Source organism: Artibeus jamaicensis, unplaced genomic scaffold (genome assembly GCF_021234435.1).
Source record: "Artibeus jamaicensis isolate MK-2021 breed Jamaican fruit bat unplaced genomic scaffold, CSHL_Jam_final contig_585, whole genome shotgun sequence".
NCBI classification, from domain to species: Eukaryota; Metazoa; Chordata; class Mammalia; order Chiroptera; family Phyllostomidae; genus Artibeus; species Artibeus jamaicensis.
This window is the reverse complement of record NW_026521894.1, coordinates 12,284,196-12,305,235: the sequence shown is the minus strand read 5'-3', so window position 1 is coordinate 12,305,235 and position 21,040 is coordinate 12,284,196. Positions and strand designations below refer to the sequence as shown.

At 38.5% G+C, this 21,040-nt stretch overlaps 1 protein-coding gene across 2 annotated transcripts in view; it reads right to left on the bottom strand.

Moving 5' to 3' along the window:
* The window catches only part of PDGFD (platelet derived growth factor D), a 244,052-nt gene that overhangs the window by 9,767 nt on the left and 213,245 nt on the right, over nt 1-21,040 (bottom strand). For both annotated transcript variants that reach the window (XM_037141664.2, XM_037141665.2), the window contains exons 4-6: nt 20,102-20,164; nt 17,539-17,737; nt 4,657-4,871 (exon numbers count right to left, since the gene is read on the bottom strand). In XM_037141664.2, coding sequence (XP_036997559.2) covers nt 4,657-4,871; nt 17,539-17,737; nt 20,102-20,164 — 477 coding nt within the window. The remainder of the gene's footprint in view (nt 1-4,656; nt 4,872-17,538; nt 17,738-20,101; nt 20,165-21,040) is intronic.

Sequence of the window (21,040 nt, the reverse complement as noted above, 5' to 3'; positions counted from 1 at the left end):
TTTACTTTTAATATAAGTTTTCTGTGAGCACCCTGGCATTATTATAGGGTATATTTGGGTGCAGTCCTTACCTTTACAAAACGAAATAGCCAAATGACTTTGAGTGTCTTAGAGAATTAGTGACTACATGTCCAGCCTACCCATTGCAGGAAATATAATGGAAACCTAACTGGGCACAAAATTTCAGAGCATGGCCTTAGCCCTGAGAACCATTCATGACACAGGTGGGCATCATTTACCTGAGGTATATGATGACCCAGGACAGGTCTGCTAATCTTTGGCAGGAAGCTCTGATGTGAAGCTAGATCTGGAAGGGAATAAGTGTGCACATGTTGCCGTACTTCAGCGGAGCATATTCACTTGGGAAGAGAAGTCAGAACTGAGAAAGCCAGAAAATGCTCTCAGAAAATCCTACTCACATCTGCTTTGTGCTTTAGAGTCTACAGATGCTTTTATTCACACAGTATCCCCGGGAGGTAAGGAGTACAGGTGCTATTATTAATGAGTAAATCATCCTTTCTATAACACTAACTGTTCCAGACCGTATCTTAATTCTTTTGCATTGACTTAGCACCTCAACCATCAATTTGCTTATAGTCCTTACATAATTTCAGTAAGATGAAATTCTGGGGCTAGGCAAGGGTGCAACAGTTGATGGATATCATGCAATTTCAGGGCTGCCTGGGAACTCAGAACGGAACGTTCAAGGAGAGGAAACCTCAGGCCCTGGGAGGTTTTACTCCGCTGGCCCTAGGTTGCCTCCCATGCAGCATAGCTGGCACCAGAATCTACCTACATCTTTTCTCTTTTAGTCACACAACTTTTCACTCCATCGCCCTGTCTCTAGGAAAACAGAGAAACAGCCTGAAAAAGAGCTCTCTCCTGGTTTCACTCAAAGAGGGAGAAAGAGAAAGGAGAAAAGGAAAGAAGGAATCAGAAGATTCTATACAAGCTCTGAAAATGACATTCCAGGAAAAAAATAGAAAAGAGATTTTCTAGACTTTCATTATTAGTCAGTTATATCATAACCCCAAATTCCATTGTTTTTACCATAGAGTAGAAACTGTGAAAAAAAATTTTCTGTCTTCTTGGTCTCAATTTACAAATTTAGCTAAATAACAAAACTAATGACTGTTAAAGCATGTAAAAAATAAGAGTACTATTATTTTATTCCAAGTCTGAAACTCAACAGTTTATTACCTTTAATTGATCTTTTGTTTCATTTATAAATATCTGTCAATATCACTAACTCAAATTAATAGGAAGCACTTTTTAATATAAAATTCTTCTTTAAAATAAAAACAATCCTCTAACGTCATTTTTAAGCTCTGTGCAGAGACAAACATGATTCTAGATGTTGTAAATGTATCAGAAACAGACTTGTGTGTTCAATATGGTTGCTATTAGCCATATGTAGTTACTTACATTAAAGTTAGTTAACAGTAAATAAAATTAAAAATTCAGTTTCTTATGGACGCTACATATATTTCAACGGCAACATAACCAACCAGCTGCTGCTAGTGATTACCATATTGGACCATGGAGATGTGAAACAGCCCATCACTGCAGAATGTTCTACTAGTGTAGGGGGTTATATCAGCTTTGTGGCAAAATCATGAGAGAGGAAAAAAATGAAAGTTAATTGCTATCCTTCTCTCTCTGCTGCTTCCCAAATTTTTAGCTGTTGATTGAATGGACAGAGGAGACCAAATGATGGAAAACAGTAAATATTGATGAAAGAGGTCACCATATTTCTAGGGAATAGCATACCCCTTCTTCATTCATTATCAAGGGAAGATAAGAACAGATATATAACATCCTCTGTCTGCATAACATGTCCCCGGAAACTTCCCTATTTAAAATATCACTACCCAACCTATTTTCTATATTCTATATACTCCAAGAGTCACAGGATGGTTGTTAGGAAAAAGAAAAAATAATTTAATAGAATTCCTACAAACCTTTGAGAACAGAAAATAATAAAGATGCTACCAATCTATTGCACAGTGACTAATGCTAGGAGAAATAGCACAACCTGTGAAAAAAGCAATGACATTAGCTTCATTAGGAGCTTTATAATTTCTCATTTTTATTCCTTAAATGCTGAGCGTTAAAGTATTTGTGGAGAGTCACACAGGCCTGCTTATGTGATGAGTTCTCATCACCCTTAAGGGTGCTCATCTCTCATAGAAACTCATTTCACATCTCATCAGTTATAACCAGGAGCTGAGGAGCCTGCATTTTCATTTCTCTGAGTTGAGAATACAGACGTAAAACTATAGAGTAGAGGGTGAGGATTTCTCCCTGATTAGCCTAGCTCAAGCGGTCCTGGTTTCTGGAAAGGAACCAAGCCTTCAGCTCTTTTCCTTGGGGCACTCAGCAGAGGGGTCACTGTGACAGACTCCAAGGGTACTTTAGGACTGTAGGGGAAATACGACAGGCTTGTTTTTCCAGGTACGCAGTTACCGAGTGAGTGAGTGCTGCTCTCATGTTCCTTTGTTCAGCACTTGGCAGAGGGATTTTGTATATAAAGAGCTCTGCAGACTTCTCGAAGTAAAAATATTATGACACGTTTCCAAGAGATGCTTTAGACAGCAGTTTCAAAAGATGCCAACGTTTTAGACCCGTTGGTGTGACTGAACAAAGAGATCAAGGGCTTCCCCTTCCAGAGACCAATTGTTTACAGGAATTTATAGGTAACAGCTATTGTGTACAGAGACAAGAAAGGAACTAAGAAAAGGACCCTGTCTGGGAGGCGAGGGTCCTTTTGAGTGTACCTTTAACTCTGCCATTTCCGCAATAAAAAATTTAAAAAGTCAAGCTGTAACTTGTACCTGATAAGAAAGCCCTGAGGAAAATAAAACACTCTGCAAAACATCAAAAACTGAACTTGAATGTTTTCTCTCACAGTTATGACTAGGGAGAGAGTTCTTGTCACCTCCTACATTATTTTAACTCTAACCCGATTACTGCTTTCTGCACTGACCTTCAGGTTATAACTAAACATAACAATATTCAGGTTCTTGAAGGCAAGGACAACATCCAACCTAGAGTTCACTGGGTAATACAAATATAAAACACAATGAACACAGATGGTAGCATTCTCTGGATAGAAGGCTTTTTTCCCCACCTTTGAAAACTGTGAGGGTGGAGTAAGAAACTCTTGTGACTAAGAGAGTATGTTCTACGTAGGTCTAAAATAATGTGTTTCCTCTGTGTAAGGTGAGCATGGTCAGTGCCCCTGGCTTCCTGCCTTTCTCAAGTGGAAAATACCAGTTATGACGTATGCATTTTCATTATGCTCAGTTACCTCCCAACTTACTATTGTGTTACTGTTTTCAAGATAACTAAACCATTTTACAAAGCTGGAGATTTTATTCAGGGAGCACTATCCTTTTTTTATTGTTTTGGTAGATAACTGATAAAAAGCAACTTAACAACGATTCCTAAAAATAATGTTTACTTCACATTTCAGTTATATTTTTAAGCATTTTCTGCTTGATGTTTCATATCTTGAAAAACACATTTCCTATTCAATGTATTACTTGATCCCCAGAGCCACCCTATAAGGTACTATCTGATATATGTTCCTAGTCCCATTGCACATGTGTGAAAACTGAGTCTCTAGACTTCAGTGACTTTCATGTGCTCCCACAGTCAGGAAGCAATAAAGCTGCCGTCACTGTCAGGGGCAGCTCTAACTCCCCCATGTCTACTCTTTAATGCTCAACAAAATGCTATGTATTTTAAAAGAGAGAGCACAGTATGACTAGTGATGAGAACACAAACTCTAGGACCAGTTGATCAGAGAGTAGGTCCTGGCTCTGTGGTTTATCAACCATGCCATACCGGCCAACTTACTGGTCCTCTTAGGCCTCAGTTACTCACCTATAAAAAGAGAATAAAAATAGCATCCCCTTCCCCCTTTATAGCAGTATTGAGAAAGTGCTAAGTGAGTTGATGATGACTAACAATAGTATCTGATACATGCTAAGTGCTCATGAGTGCTTGTTATTATAATTATTATTAAAGGTTACTGTTCTCTTCCTAAATTTTTGTTTTTCTTATTTCTTTTACTTATTTTTAAATTATTTTTACATAATTTCAGAGCTGATTTCCCAGGTAACACTCAAGAGTATTTAGAAAAAAATCAGTGTTTGTAAAAAAATGTGTTCATATTTATGGAATGAAAAAGTCTCTGACAATGTATATTTTCTGTGAAATCATTTGCTATCTTTACTCTGTTTACTTTTTCGATGACATGATTGCATTAAAGTTTGGCTCTTAGCTTTTTCTTAAAGAAACTTCCATTTTGCAGCCATGCTCTTTCTATAAGGAGCCAAGTCAGCTCTGAAATTACTTCATCACACATTTGATTGTATATGTGTTCTAACAAGGCTGTGCCAACCTACATGGATTAGAAAAGGAAGTCCCTTCTTTAGGATGGACTTAGATCCTCCCCAGTCAGCTTGACAAATTTAGTGCAGGTATAATTTCAGCTCCCCATCACTCCCCTGGCCGGATGCTCCTGTGCAGTGAACAGCCTAACAACCCTATGCAATGGTGCTACCTTCCAGCTCCCTGTGGATTACATGCCGTCTGCAGCAGAAACTGCTAAATGCAGCACTACAACAAAGACCTTTGAGAACAACATACCTCATGATACTTTTTCACAGTTTTCCCCGAATTGCACTTGCAGGACTTCCAGCTGACAGTCCCACAGCCACAGTTTCCTCCACAGCGCTGCACAAGGAGACAGCGTGGAAAGAATACTGCATTGGTCAGCTTCAGCTCCTCTCGTATGTTTACCGAGTAATTCCTGGGAGTGCAACTGTAACGCTTGACATCATCATTGAGCCTGTCCAGGTCAACTGTAAGAAACACACACACTGTGTAAGCACGTGCACAACTGTAAGCAAAACACTCAGCCTGTGTTTTGGGAAATGGGTGGGAAGATTCTCTGACAACAATCTTAATCTGAGGATTGAATGCGTCCTTCGGATTCTCAATAGAGTAGAATTACTATTCTAAACCAGAGGTGGAAAGTCTAATTTTTCATTTGATCCTGTCTGCCCTTCAAAAAAGTAATAATAACCATCAGCAAAAACTAAAGACCAAAAACCCTAAAAAACATGACTAAGTCTACATATTGGCTCAAATTTCCTTGCAACTTTTTTTAAGGCAAAAAATGTTCTGAGGTTAAAAATAGAAATGATCAGCAATGTAAAATAATTGCCTTCTTAAGAAATTTCTTCTTGATATTACTTAAATCTAATTTGAATCACATGAGGGACACATTAGGGACAATTGTTCTAATATATTTAAATGGCAATGAAATTTTACAAGAAAATGTGAGGAAGAAAAAGGTTTTAGCTCATTTTAACTCAAAGGTCAACCAAAACATTAAAGAAAATGGCATATTTTGGGTTTTGAATATGATACATATTTGTGCTTTGGGTCCTAGATGGCAGTATGCCCAGTGGTTAAATTCCTGGCTCTGCTGTAAAGACACTCACACCACGGCTACACCTCCTTTTAGTTAGAAAGTTACTTGACACCATGAGCCTCTGCTTCACCTATGAAATGTAGATAGTACAACTACCTATTTCACAGCAATATTTGAAGGACTGAATATAGTGTGCATGAGGCTCAATGAATGCTATTTATTATTATTTATTTTGATTGATTTTCATTGTTCCTGCATATTTTCCTTTTAAAGTCAAATAGTCAAAAATTAAAAGAAAAAAATGCAGGCCATTTTTCTTTATCACTTTCTTTGGGCTGTTCATCTCTGTAAATGATTGTTCTGGAGCATGTTTAACTGGGACTTCTGTGAATGAAGACAATCACTCTAAATTTTCAAATTTTAGTCATAAGTATGTATAGGAATTACATTTATATTATTATAGTATGTAAGTTACATTTTAATTAGTGGTCTCAAAATTTAATCATCCATCCAGTTGACATCCAAACCCTCTGACTGATGAGCACATGCATGACTATGTTCTCAGATGCATGCAGTTGGAGAGAGTCCCTGGTCCGCACAGGTTCCACACCATTTCCTAGTGTGCTTCCCTTGTCACCACAGGTCACTGCAGGAGGAATCCCACAAATGTCAGGCAGATAGTATCAGGCTGGCCCCAAACTTTAACTCCAACAAGTGTCTTAGTCGTAAACGAAAACTGCTTGAGGATCAGTAAATAGTGCTCTTTGGGGCAGAGGTCAAAGGCTAAGGATGCTGTCAGTAGAATGTATCTGAGGGAAACTGAAAGAAAAGAAGTCACTAGTGGGTGAAGAGTCCACTTAACCCTGTGAAGTCAACTGAAAAACCGGCCAGATAGCTGCAGGAAGCCTTGAAAAAGGAAGAGCTGGCAATTGGATTGGTGCCCTGCTCTGAGTCCCTTTCCATATGAGTGACTATGCCTTGATTCTCAAGGGCAAGTGTTTCTCCCCACCAATTATATGCTGAGCCCAGGACACTGTAGGGGCTGAATAAATGCTAAATAGTTACTGTGCATAATTTATTGCTGTTTTTTCTTCCTTTGTAAAGATGTCATACATTTTAGCTATAATCAATCCAGATTTAAATTGAGTGAACTCTGTCTTGGGAAAGGAAATATTTTATTGCTGCTAAAGCCCTGCAGATAACTGCAAGCAAAGCAAGAAGGATTACATAAATGGATTAAGAAGTGCAGCGACCATCCATTACCAGTGTCACCCTGAGATAAATACTGTTGCTGGCCTGTGGACAGGGCTGATGCAGAGGGCCAAGTCTGCCACTTGTGGTAATGGGAATGTATTTTTGTCTAGCACTGCAGAGTAAAGAGGTGCAATTATTAAGAAGAGGTTGTGATGTGCAGGAAGGCAGCAAGGGATACGTAGAAAATAATGGTGCAGTGTCTCTCTTTAGTTCAGTCTTCTGCTAGGCACCTTACACCTATGACTACATTTCCTGACTCTCCACCCTTTTGAGGTGGCTATTACTTACTCAAAGTGAAGAGTAAATGGGAAAACTGAAATTGAAACCCTTTTCTCTTTTTGCTTTATAGTTTTTGTCACAGCAGTGGAATGGGGGAATGACAGGTTCCCAATAGCTGAAGGAAGGGCACCCCGCCCCTGTGCTGTATCAAGCCTTTCTGTATGTAGACTGTTGTACTAGGACTTCGGTGGTGAATGGCTACATCCTTATCTCCAGAATATATCCAAGCCAAATTACAGTTGCTTCCCTTATGGGAATGTAGCTAAACACCAAAGTGCCCTCAATACACCGTGATAAAGTATGTACATCTTACTTGCCTTAAAACCCAGTTCTGTGCACTGTATCACCAGTTTACTGACTAGCATGGGTTACTTCTGGTTCCTCCCCACCATGAAGAAATTTACCATGCTGTCAGTTTTATGCATCAATTCTCTAATGTGACTAAGAACTGTGGCCCAGTGTGACTGCTATGGAATCCAGCTGCCTTGCTTATCAGGGGATTGAAACCACAGGGATGCTCAATTTAGAACTAGAACTAAAAGGTTCTTCTGACTGGATGCAAATAGCTTCAAAGCAAGATTGCAGACTTTCTGCAGGGGATATTGAGTTTCCATTCAAGGAAGACTGATTAGCAATGCAGCAGAGCAAGGAGCCAGGCAAAGGGTTGAGCTGCAGTTAAGGCTTCCGATGGTACTTTGGGCCAGAAGTTGGGCTCTGGCGTGAAACTGGTGGGAGGGAGGAAGGCCAAGAGGTACAAGTTCAGGGAGAAGGGCTGCCCTTTCCTTTCCTGCTTCAGTCACCATGGAAGGACATTGTAAGGCAGCAAGAATGTTCCATATTTAATTCAAAGGCCCATTGATTTCCCTAGTTCACCCAGGTGTACATAATGTTATAATTCCTCTTTAGCTGTTTTTTTTAAAATTGGAGTCTTCTTGCCTTTCTATGGCTCTCTGATATCAGTTAAGTTTTCAGGGCTGTGCACTGACAACATATTTGTTGAAAAGGCTGCAAAGGCTTCACTATCCTCAAGGAATCCCCCTACACAGTGCCACGGGAGCCCCCTTCTATCAGCAGCCCTGGCCTCAAAGCACAGCCCAGTCACAGAAGTTCTTGGGGCTGCTATTAGCGTTACAGGCTCTGAGCACTGGGTGGTGGGAATATGTAAAGCAAAGGCGTATTGGAGAAAGCACATCATTGTTCAGTTTCTAGTCTATTAAGGCTAAAGGAGAGTCCACCTGGTGTTTTTGATCCTGGCAATTTATATTCTTATGTACCAGGAACATGAAAAGTTCTGCACACAGATGACTGCATGAAATTCCCACAAATTTATGAATTACATACTATTATTGCCATTATTTTTACAGTTGAGAGAATTGAGATTTCAGAAGGTTAAGAACGTGGTCCCAATGTTACACAGTCAGTGGTGGAGCCAGAGTTTAAATCCAGGCTTTTTCAAGCTTCTTGCACTTATGAGCCCCAGTCTGAAGATTTGAAGAAGGACGCAAAGAGCAGCTTCCATGAGCCAGGTGGGAACCTTCCCCCTCGAGAACACATGCTGTCTCGGTGACCTGGCTTCCTAGGTGTGCTGACAGGCACTGACCTGTCATTTTCAAGATGTTGTCAATTACATATACCCAAGCACGTGCTCCTGTGCACACATCGCCATCTGTCAGATTCTACCTTAACAGTGCACCATGTTCTGCCTAATGAACCAGGCAAATGTTAGTGAGCCTATTTTTTCTTTGACATGAAGCAATATAACATGTTTCATCTTTTCAACTAAACTGAGGGGTCTTTTGTCTATTCATGATTTTCATTTTGTTCTTTTTGTTTAGATGCTTCTCCTCTACTAAAACATAAGCTTCTAAGAAACAGAGTTCATTATCTTTTTATCCTCTCTTTCCCAGTGCTCTGCCCCTAGAGGAAGGACAAAATATAGGTTATTTAAGTCCATCTCTTTTGAAACCATTTGGTTTCAACAATTAGAAGCAGGGTACTGCTGAAAAAAAACACATCTTTTTAGTCTAAGGACATGGGCTATTTCAGAATATTTGAAATAACCAATTAAAACCAATAAAAAAAACCCGAAGTCATTATGAATCCCTGGACAAGTGTTTCTGATTTGCTTTAAATAGCTAAAGAAAATAGGTATTTTCTTTTGTGACTCTGAGTGAATACCCAGAAACTTAAAGTCTAAATTAGAGAAAGTCACAGCCATTTATAGCCCTAGTAAGCAATCCATATTTTCTTTGCAAGAATAGGTGCTGAATAACTATTATCTGAATAAATCAAGCTACCGCTGCTGTTAGATTAGAATTGAGAAACTAGGGTTCTAGAACTATGGTGCATGAAGATAACTGCACCAAAGCCCATGGGATCTAGAAGTGCCACACAGGATGGAGGATGGCACCAGGAAGGCTGGTCCCTCACACATACCAAAAGCCGCTCAGGAATATATCCTTTGCCAAGTGGAAAATAATGTCATAATCTGTCATGTAAAGTGCTAAAAATTTCACTTTGATGTTACAACACTAGATTTATAATGCTTTAGGTAGGGGTGAGAGGGCAAGCAACTAGGGGATCTTAGCCTCTCTCAAGGTTCATAAATTCCTCAGGAGGAGTCTTCATCTTTATGGACATTACAACCTCACTATAATTTTCCAATTTCCTTTTCCATAAATCAGCACATAATTGTGAAAGCTGTTTTCACCTTTCAACCCCAATTTAGAAGTACAAGTAAATATGGAAAGAATAATGATCTTTTAACTTTTAATGAGGGAATGTCAAAGTATTTTAAACTTAAAATCTTGAATTCCATGACTGCATTTGTTGGTTTAATTTCTAAAGACTGGAAACATTTACCACTTGTACTTATAGAAATCAACCTAAATTGTATCAAAAAGTTCCCAATCAGACAATTCCTAATTTTCAGGGTTTAAAAACACTGTTAAGCAATGAGTGAATGAAAATGTACTGTGTGCCTACTATGTGCCTGGTATTGTGTGAGGCTCCTTCACAAAATCCAGTATTATTGAACCCTCATAACCCACCTTAGACACTACCATTCCCCATTTGATAGTCATAAGTGCGATGTAGGAGTTAAGTGACTTGTCTAAAGTCACTGGACAAATAGTTGGCACTTGACAAATATGTGCTGAAAAATAGATGGACGAGCGCAAGAATATCTGCAAGCATTTAATTGAGCACAAAAGCAGCTCACACCATCATAAGACCATTCTAGGAACTCTAGGAGCTCGTGACCTGGGGAGATATATGAAATACATTTATCTATGAAATGAAAAGTGAGAACACAAGTAAGGAGAGGAGAAGAATCAAGGAGATCTCAAATATCTCGTGTTCTCTTATTTACTAGACTACAAATCTCTGAACCTTAAACACCATGAATTTCCCATAGCGTGGGCTTTGCAGCCAACAAACCCAGATAAATGTCAAGGCTCTCTATACTTTGTAGATGTTAGGGAAAATTTCTGAATTTGTTTCTTTTACCATATAAAAAGGGAATAAGAATACTCTCCTACCAGGGAATTTATTAGACTGACTGAGCTGAGCGTTTGAAGGATAGGTCCAAATCCTAGCTCTCAGTAGATATATCCTACCTTATTGTTGAAATGAGTAAACAGATCAATGAGGTAAGGATAAGAATAGAATCACACAAACAGCTGACATTCTGCAGTTGGTGATCACTAAGAAAAGAAAGGTCATGCCCACCTCAGTCCAACTGTCAGAAGGCAACAGTCATGTGTGTTCAGTTTAATGTCATGGGACTTAGCACAGTCCTTTGCAAGTAAAGACACTTAATGAGCCAGATCTCCCAGCACCAGCAGTTTCAGCAGGGGCATGTGTTTTAGGAAGGGTGGGCTTTCTCCTTGAGTCTGTTGGGGTCATGAGAAGAAGGATGCTAGAGGGGTTCCCCAATACCTCACAGAAAAAGGGGCACAGGATGCCCAAGTCAAACCCATTCATCTCTAACAAGAGTGATTGTTATGGGAAAGGCACCTTTGCCCAGGCAGACATTATCATTTCCCTATGGCTTTCCACCACTGAATGGGTTTTTTCTCATCAATTTGCATTGGGATCATGTGCCTAGATGGGAGGAATCATGTGAATAATGACAGTGAGGTTAGGATACACACAGTGATGGACAACCCCAACTAGGGGAAGAGCAGGGGCTGGGCTGGGAGGGGGAGGGGACCCTTGTTCCTTCACTGAGCTTTTCTTCAACCATTTCGTGTGTGTGCCCTGGTAGACACATGCGACACGATAAACAGTATGGTGTTTAGAACATAGTGAGTGGGGAATCTAGATACTTATAAATCGTATTAGTTGTAAACAGTGCCTACACTCTAAAAAGAAAAGATTTGTAAAGGAAACATCCAGCAGCAAAACGGTGCCAGAATGTTTCTGGGTAAATAGTATCATAGAAAAGTTTAGTACTTGGCACTCATTTTGTAAACTTTTATTGAGTGTACTGATTATAAAGATACTTAAATCTGACAATATTTGTGCACTCTGTAGGAGGTTTTCCAGATTCCTGATTATCTTAGAGCCTTCCAGAGAAGAGATCAGAGGAGTTCACAGAAGTATCTTCTGTGCAGATTTTCATATTCAAGTAATAGTAGTGGTTTTCATTTGTTGAGGGTCCACTAGGTGTTATACACTCTGCTGTTATTAATTCTAACACAACTTTGCAAAGTGGTTATAACAAGAGACACTTAACTTTGCAGAAAACAGATGCTCAGGATATGTAAGCGACTTCTTTAAGGCCACTAGTCTTAGCATTTGAGTTAAAATTTTATCTCAGGTTTACACAAATACAAAGCCCATGCTCTACCCACTACAGCACTCCTTCACTAACTCTATTTCTAATTTATGGTAAACAATTTTAATATTGATAAAGAAAGCTTTTACTTGGTGATTACCACATGGTTCAGAAAACTCAAGCTAACTCTCATTCAACATGAAAAATTAGAAAAATAAATCCATTCTGATTTATGTGCCTAGTACATCAGTGTGTTTAATTTACAGATAGATAGTTACAGAAGAATGATATCTCAAGGCTGACTGATCCATTGCTAGTGCCAGTCAAGGGCTTTTTGCAAATTCTTACCCAGATCGCAAATAGGCAGATAAAATTGTGAGCATTTGACTTGTGGAGACTTCAACTTGTTTCTAAAATATGTGCATATACCCTGAAGTTATCACCTTCTAACTCACTGTAAAAAACTTGTATCCTTGAGGTTAGCGTGCAGGGTCATGGTAAAGAAACTTCCATAAATGACTAATTTAACAGTAAAAGGTATTCTATCCTAAGAAAACTCAGAACCATTTCAAACATTTTGTTCCACAACTTATTAATTTCATTTAACCCTCAGTTTTTTATGTCAGTTATCTAGCTGTAAATAGTTTGCAAATTAAAAAGTCAAGTGTTTTATATCTTAGAGACAAATCACATAATTGGCATTAGATTCTCAGACATAAGTTTCTCAGAGTCATAGTATCTAAACATTTAGAATCTATAAAAATTATATATTTCAAACTTCATAATTTGGAATGAAAATATCAATATATTTGCTCCACTCAATGTACTAAGATACTGATTTTTTAAAGGGGAGTGTATATAAATTTTGGCATGTGCATCAAAAATGGCAACTCATTTTTTAAGCATAATTATAGTTTAAAACTGTTCATATGGACTGCCTCAACAATTATCTTCAAAATTGCATCACCACATTGAAACTGTGAAAACAATTTTCCCCTTGCTATTATTGCATGTATTAGATTTTTTTATGCTAAACACACTATCATTCTGGATAAAAGGATAAAAGTAAAAGAACACATTTCACATTGTTAATCTCTATAAATTGCTCTCAAGGAATGCCCAGTCTAGTAGAGCTTAATGTCAATGATTTAATTTAGAAATGTCAAATTTCATGCTATGAACTTCAATATGTAAAGACTGTCCTTAAGTTTAAAGGTATGTGTTTTAAAGCAATCATAGAATAGTTTCAGTTAAACTTCAGTGGTCACAAAATGATTCAGAGGGTAATTATAATAGCTTGTAGAACATCCCTATGATTTTTTTTAGCTAATTATATGAAAATCTGTGGTAATATTAACATGTGATACCATTGTCAGAATTAAAAAAACCTGAACTTGATACATTAAAAAAATGAACACTTTTGAGGAGCTAGGGGTTGAAAACATGAGGTTGAAATTGTTGGTAAAAATGTGTTTTGGAACTACAGTTATCAATAGATTTCAAATATCCCTACTACCCTTTTCTCCATTCCCTCCTAGAAAACTGAAAGTTGAATATATTAATTTGATATATTATCATCAGTCCAGATTCTTATAGACAAGATAGAGTTTATTTATTCCCTGTGATTTTTAAAAGATTAGACCTGTGCTGACTTTCCGGTTTCAGTAGTTGATAATGGTATCTGCTCTTTTCCTCTTTCCCTGAATTCTTATTGTCCTTTTTTCTATTTTGAACTGTTTTCTTGAAGAGAACTAAGCACTCACTGTCACCTGTGTTCCTTCAAATACACAACAGAAGCAAAGCATAAAGTATAATTTCAAATATTAACTATTTCTACCTCATTCATAGGTTCTTCACCCAGTGTCTGTGTTTTATTTTAGAGTTTATAAAACTCTGTGTTTGAGCCTTTGATAGTGAAGGGTCATCTTGGAATTGCTCTTTGGTATCAAGAAAAACGTCACTTTTGGTCCGTGTGGACAAATCAGAGGAATGTTTAGTAGATATTCATAACTGATGTTTGCTCTGTAAAATGTCATTAAAATTATTATTCTGATGATAGAAAACCTTTTATCATCAGAATAATAATTCCATGGATCCCATGAAGTTCACATTTTATTTGACACTTAACGAATAATGGGCCTGCATTATTCAGAACTATTTTTACATGTTCACTCTTTATTCACTGTCCCCTTTCTTATACCACAGGATACAAATGGTGACTTTGTTTTTTTTAATTTTTAAAAGCTGAAAATAGCAGCTGAAATATTAAACCTGACATCTTTTGCTTTTGTGATATGTGCAGGTGGTTCGGCGTCAGCGGGACGATAAACAATGAAGTCAGCACATTCACACAAGTGCAGAGACTGTGGCGGCCCGCCGGTGCTCAACAAGATGGTACGGATCTGCCTCCGGACTATTTTAAACAAGAGATTAAGAAACGGAATCTCATACCACTTTACACCGGTCAGGATGGCTATCATAAACAAAACAACAAACAACAAATGTTGGAGAGGTTGTGGGGAAACAACAAACAACAAATGTTGGAGAGGTTGTGGGGAAAAGGGGTCCTTAGTTCACTGTTGGTGGGATTGCAGACTGGTACAACCATTATGGAAAACAGTATGGAATTTTCTCAGAAAAATAAAAATCGACCTTCCTTTTGACCAGCAATTCCACTGCTAGAATTATATCCCAAGAATCCTAAAACATCAATATCAAAGAACCTATGCACCACAATGTTTATAGCAGCACAATTTACAATAGCCAAGAGTTGGAAGCAACCAAGTGCCCACCAGTAAATGAATGGATCAAAAAATTGTGGTACATATACACAATGGAATTCTATGCAGCAGAGAGAAAGAAGGAGCTACTACCCTTTGCAACAATATGGATGGAACTGGAAAGCATTATGCTGAGTGAAATAGGCCAGGTGTTGAAAGATAAATACCATATAATCTCACCTTTAACAGGAAGCTAAACAACAAAACAAACAAGCAAGCAGAATAAAAACAAAGACACTGAAATAGAGAACAAGGGGACAGTGACCAGAGGAGAGAGGAGAGGGAATTTAAGGGGAAAAAAGGAGAGGGATTTGGAGGAACAAGTATGAAGGACACAGGGACAAGAACTAAGGAGGGTGGAAATGGGAGGGAAGTGGGGAGCACGGAGCAGGTTGGGCTGGGATGGGAGAAATAGAAAACTGTACTTGATAAATAACAAAATAAAAAAAAAAAGAAAAGAAATGGAATCTCGGCCAACAGGGGAAAGAAAGGTTTACTCTTTCAGAAAAGGTATAATGTCACCTTGAATGCTCTTACAAGGTTATTTCAGCAACCAAAAGCATTCTTATTTTTAAATCTATTTTTAATTTAATCTTTATTATGTATTTTTTCCATTAGCATTTAGTCCCCTTATACTTCCAGAAGTCACCACACTGTTGTCCACATCCATGAGTTTTTTTTTCCAAAGGTATTCTTAATGAAGCCATACTCCTTAGTCTATGGGGTGGGTTTCTATAAACTAGAAATATGCTCATGCTGGACTATTAATATCACCAGTTCCATAAATATTAACTGAGCATCTAAAACATGTCAGAGACTGTGTCAAGTGCTGGAGCTATTATGATGAACAATCCTAAAACAGTGGCCCTCCCCTGGGCTGTCTCTCATGATCAATACTCCACCCAGCCCTTTCCTCGGGGACTCTGAGTCCGTGTGTTTGAGAAGGGACTAAGCATTTGTGGTTTTTATAAGTTCCTCGTGTAATTTAATATTAAGCCAGAGTTGATATCCTTAAGTCGTAGGATCTCGCATCCCCTTTAAGGTATAATAATAACGCAGTAGTAGGACGTGGAAGTGCTGCGGCTTCCCAGCACTCAGCACTTTGAGGTGGCTGGATTCACAAAGAGAGGACAGGGGACAAGAAAGGCTCCATCAGGGCAGTGACACAAACATATTTCAGCATTCTACGCCTCTGTATTTAGCTGACGCTTCTTAAATGACCACTGCCTGCCGTGTTCTCTCAGCGGCACCACTCAGGGTACCTGGAAACAGGCGTTTTCAAACACACGTTGCCAGTGAGAAGACGGAGGCTCAGAAAGTTTCAATGACTTGCTGAAAAATCACAAAAGTTGTAAGCGGCAGGGTTAGGATTTAAACCCAGACACCCTGCCTCAAACTTAATATAATTTCTGGGGCAAATGTAATGAATTTAGGTGACTTTCAAATATTAATATTTCACCAGGAATGGGTGCCAAGAAGGGCTGCCCCTTGAATAACTGTAGTGATTAAGATACTTAACAATAGAGTCATATTTTATAATTTCTTTGTCCAATACCATATTAAGTAGTATTTTGGGGGTTTTCAAAACATTGTGAATATTTTACTTTCCTTTAATTTGACCTAACAGCAATGCAAAGACAGCAATGCCTTACAGGAAAGCAATTTCTCCCTTGAACTGAAGCTAATCTGAGGCCTGTGGAGACTCAGTTTGAGAGTCGAGTCTGTACCTATGAAATATCTCAGTAAGTTTAGGGTACATTAGTGACTGTCTTGTACCTCCTAAGGTATGCATTTTATGTATGTGTATGTATGTATTTGTATATTTATATTATATCATCACCTAAACCATGAGCAGCAGACTTAAGGCAGGAGTTAACTAATTAGTCATTCTAGTCTAAATATTCTATTAGGTTGTGCTCACCAACGGAAATATTATCTTTTACAGAAGCCCCAGGTTTACAGTTCTTAAATGTTCCCCTCATATTACAGAGTATAGGAAACAAGCTATATTTTAGCTAAATGCCTTCACATCTATGATTCAAGCCAGTCTTATAAGACTTTTAGGGAAAATTTTGATAAACAAATCCTATCAAATAAAGCAAGGTTGTAACTAACTATAAATTATAGTTTTATTCAGTTCTCTATTAATTTGAGTTAAATGTTCAAATGAACACTCTCATCTGAAGATCATACCACTCAGATAGAAGACTAAGATATTTTTTTTTGGTTCAAGTATTATTGTTTCAACTGATCTTTTCTCTGCCTGAGTGTTCCTCTATTCTTCCTTTATTATGCTTTCTTCAATCTTCCAATTGAACGTGATTCCTCACACATCTCCAAACTATTCTGGACTTCTTTCCTGCTTCTTTATGGTGTTTATATTCCATGAACCACCCAGGACACCAAGCACAAGGTAAGTCCTCATGAGAAAATTATAGAATGGAAATTGAATGAGTAGAGTTGAAGTCTATGAAGAGTTTTTCAACCATCACTTTACCAGGAGCCTCTCTACCCACACTGAGTTGTGGGCTAAACTGATATTCCTTAGGCACAGTAGTAAACTGTTATACAGGCTCTGCCATTTGATGCAGGAGACTGCAATTCTCATTTCCTTTCCATTGCTAACTAGTCACACGGGCTTTGAGAAATTATTTACTTCCCCAGACCTTTGGTTATCTCCTGTTTACAGTGGGGTTAATAAGGCCCTACTTGTCTAGAAATGCAAAGCTCATCCCAATAATTTTTAAGTTCTTTTTTAGCTCCAAACTATGGCAGATCTTTGACTGAATGAAACCTTTCTTCATCCCAGATAGACAACAGAGTTTGGGAAAAACACAGAACTTCACATCAAGGTGCTGTGAAAAAGATATGTGATAATGGACTGACAATAATCATCTGATTTAAGTGAATTGAGTGCATTGCATTGCTGAAACCTTAATCGTTATTACTGTTAATACTCCTGTATGCTGATGAAGAACCTTCCACGCTCTGTTTCTTACCTTTTGACTTCCTGTCATGGTATGACCTGCCTCGATAATGAGGGGTGTCCAAATACAGATTTTCAAGATCTTCTTGCCACGATTCAGGACTGAAGTGCTTGAGCAGATCTTCCACAGTATCGAACTGTGCGACTGTTCTGTCCAGAGCATCCGCGGTGAGAGTGGGGTCCGTTACTGATGGAGAGTTATAGGACACCCCCTAAGAGTGACATACAGCTCAGTGTACTCAGAAAAGCCCATTGCTATGAAATACAATAGTCATGCAACTATATGAAAAAACATAAACACAGTTGTGATTACATGCGCATAAACATCATGCTATAGTATTATTTCTAAATAAGAACAATTAGTTGGTAAATGATGGTCATTCACCTTTTTTTCAAATCCAAACCAGCAGATCATAATTTTCACTTCATCTACATTATAATCATTAAAAAAGACATAGGCAAGATGGAAATATTAAAATTAAGTCATCCAGTTTCTTGGTTCCATGTCGATATCTATATCAACAACTGATGATGAGTAATTAAATTCTGAACTCCCTGCTTGCAAGATTTGTATAATCTTTTCCATTCTACCATGGTTAGCCTCTTTACAAGTCGTCTAGTATTACAAGTTGTGTGAGCAGGGTTTGAATCTAGTCTGGAGATATCTTGACAAACTTTGGCATTCAACACACTTATTTACTGTCAAGGAAAGATAATTATTCATAAAACTGGCTCTGCTGACTTCAGAGTGGAAGATTCACTTGGGAAGCATATTTATGTTTTGAAGTGCTGTAGCTTGCCAGTGATCCTAGATGACATTAAAACATTGTCAGGACCGAACATCATTGAAGTTCTGAAAGAGATTATGTATTTTACCATGGAATATAGCCCCACATAAGTTTCCAAGCACTTACTTCACTAACCCTTGTACAATCTGGAGATAAATGAGCCATGATTCAAACATCTCTGTAAAAATTCATGATCCATTCACAAAGAAATAGAGAGCACACATCCTCAAATGACTTCTAAATATCTTTAAAGAAACTGCCAAACAAATAAAATCCCCCAAAGGCAAACATCTCTCATCACTACAGGAAAATGGAATTTAATGAAAACTTGTGTTCCTGAAACTTAACTGAAGTATCCTATTGAGAAATAATGTGCACCAGAGAGTGACAGACAGCAAAACCCATACTTATATTCTCACTCTAAGGTAATGTTTTCTCTTTTTAACCAATCAAGGTCCAAAGGTCTGTAAGCAATTTGATGACCACTGGCACTGACAGAATAGTCCCTCTTAAACAAAACTAAATGTGTAAAAGCATAAGCTAACACTGCTGTCATTGAGGAGCATTTTTAAAATATGTCCTGTAGGAGAAAGTGAGTGCGGGGAAACTGGGTTTGGGGAACAGGGTGTGAGACATGAGACAGAACAGCACACTAGGCCCTGGTTGTAAAAGCTGCCCCTGGCATCTGCCTTGAATTGCCAGTCTCGGGCTGCTCACTGTCCAAGCCTCCCGCCTAGCCTCCCAGCTCCACAGTCTCTCTAGCCTTATTTTCATCTTCACCTGCTTGACAATGATTGCTTGCCCTTAGCTGGGTTCTGAGCATGCGCTCTGAACTGTCAAAGCCAAAAAAAGCCCCACTCTTAATATCAATACCAGAGGCCTTACTGCTCTTTGGCTCAGATCACATTGTTTTAGTCCAACGGCTACATCAGGTGAATTAAATCCTCACAGAACCCGTAGCCGAGGAAATCCTGCCATCTGAGGGAATTAAAAAAATCCCACAGAGAGAGATTTTTGGAAAAAGAAAAATCACTTTTGGAAAAGAAAATTCAACTCCACTGACTCAGCCACAGTGACCCACACCTTAGAACCATGGGCAAGTTTTCTTTGTGCTCTTGACCTTTCAATGAACAACTGCATTTATTATCTTTTGTTTTATGGCTATGTAAGTGCTACCCATAGAATTGGTGGAAACAATTCTGGTTTTTTTTCTGTACAAAGTGGATAAGTAAACAGAATACTGAGAAGTTACTAAATTTGGCGCAAAAATAGGGGCATGAACCATTTTACAGTTTCAGCTTTGAGTTATGTTCTACTTCCAAGTCAAATAGAACACATGCCTGGTTTGCACTTAAGTCATCTTACTGTAAACACTGGAATTTTTCACATCTGAAAAGATCCTCAAAAATGCTAAGATTAACAGCTTCCCCTGGAATAGTCAAAAAAGCTATTTCAAAATTCCCCACTTGAGTTTGGGCCATGGACCAATTGATACATGTGATAGTTCTTTAGTTGAAATGTTTTGCTTTGAAACTGGTAAATAGACTTAAGCTATTGTCTATATTGTGTTCCCATAATGAGTACTGGCATTTCTTGAAAACTTTCTGAAAGAGGAATAAAGGGCGTCCGACATGGCGCCCTGTGATCCAAATGAAAGAGAAAAGCACATCACGCTTGAGATCTGGCTTTGGGTCAACCCACAGGTTTTGATGCGGTTCATGTTGTTCTGGGGTGACCTTAGCTACTTCATCAGATTTTTCACTGGCAACAGACAAATAAATTACTTACTGAGATAGAGCTTGTGACCGACTCCCAGTTGGTCTCTGAGGCTGCTTCGGGTTGGAAGTCTTCCTGGAAGGCAAAAAGCATCCATGTGAGTCAATCGCACCTCCTTTCAAATCATTACATGCGCCTCAGCCATTAAATCTCCTTCCATCTTAGCAACAACAGGAACAAGGGCTACGTTCCTGCTGAACAGGTCACCATTTGTCCTACCTCTCCTCAAGGACTTTTCCCATTGAAGACATGGACAGCTGAATTCACATTTACTCACATGCACTGGTGAAATGGAAATTGTGCAGACAAGTTCAGGTTTTAACTCAGCCATCTACTGGCTATGTGAACTCAGGTAATCTCCTTAACTTCTCTTCCAACCCTTCTCTTCCTCATTCGTAAAAGGCTGGTATTTGGTGCTTAAATTACAAAGTGTTTTTGACAATTGACTCCATTAATCATTCATTATAACTAGCACTGAATAAAGTACTTAAAGAGTAATACTAATTATTAGTGTTAATATTTATTTGGTTTGAACTAGGTTCTGCATCATGGTCAATCCTGCCTGCTGAGCTAGTCTACAATATCAGTGATCTTTTCAAATATAAATTAACTGAAAAAGGGCTATTCCTGACTCTCCCAAGAAATGTCAGGGAGAATGGAAAGAGAAGAAAACAACTGTGGGAGTGACAAAGTACAACCCACTAGAGGAGAGAAGGAAAGGGGAGACCTGAGAAAGTTAGTTATCTCAGAGATGCCATAAAGAGTATATGATACTAATGTACCTTAGAGAAACTTCTCTTAAAAGACAAATCTCTCTCAACTTCCTGTGACTTTCATGTTGATTGCTTTAGCACCAGTAAGTTCAGAAGTTGAAGGGATTAGCCAAAGGACATACACATATATTCATAACTCACAGACACAGACAACAGTATGGTGATGGCCGGGGTGCGG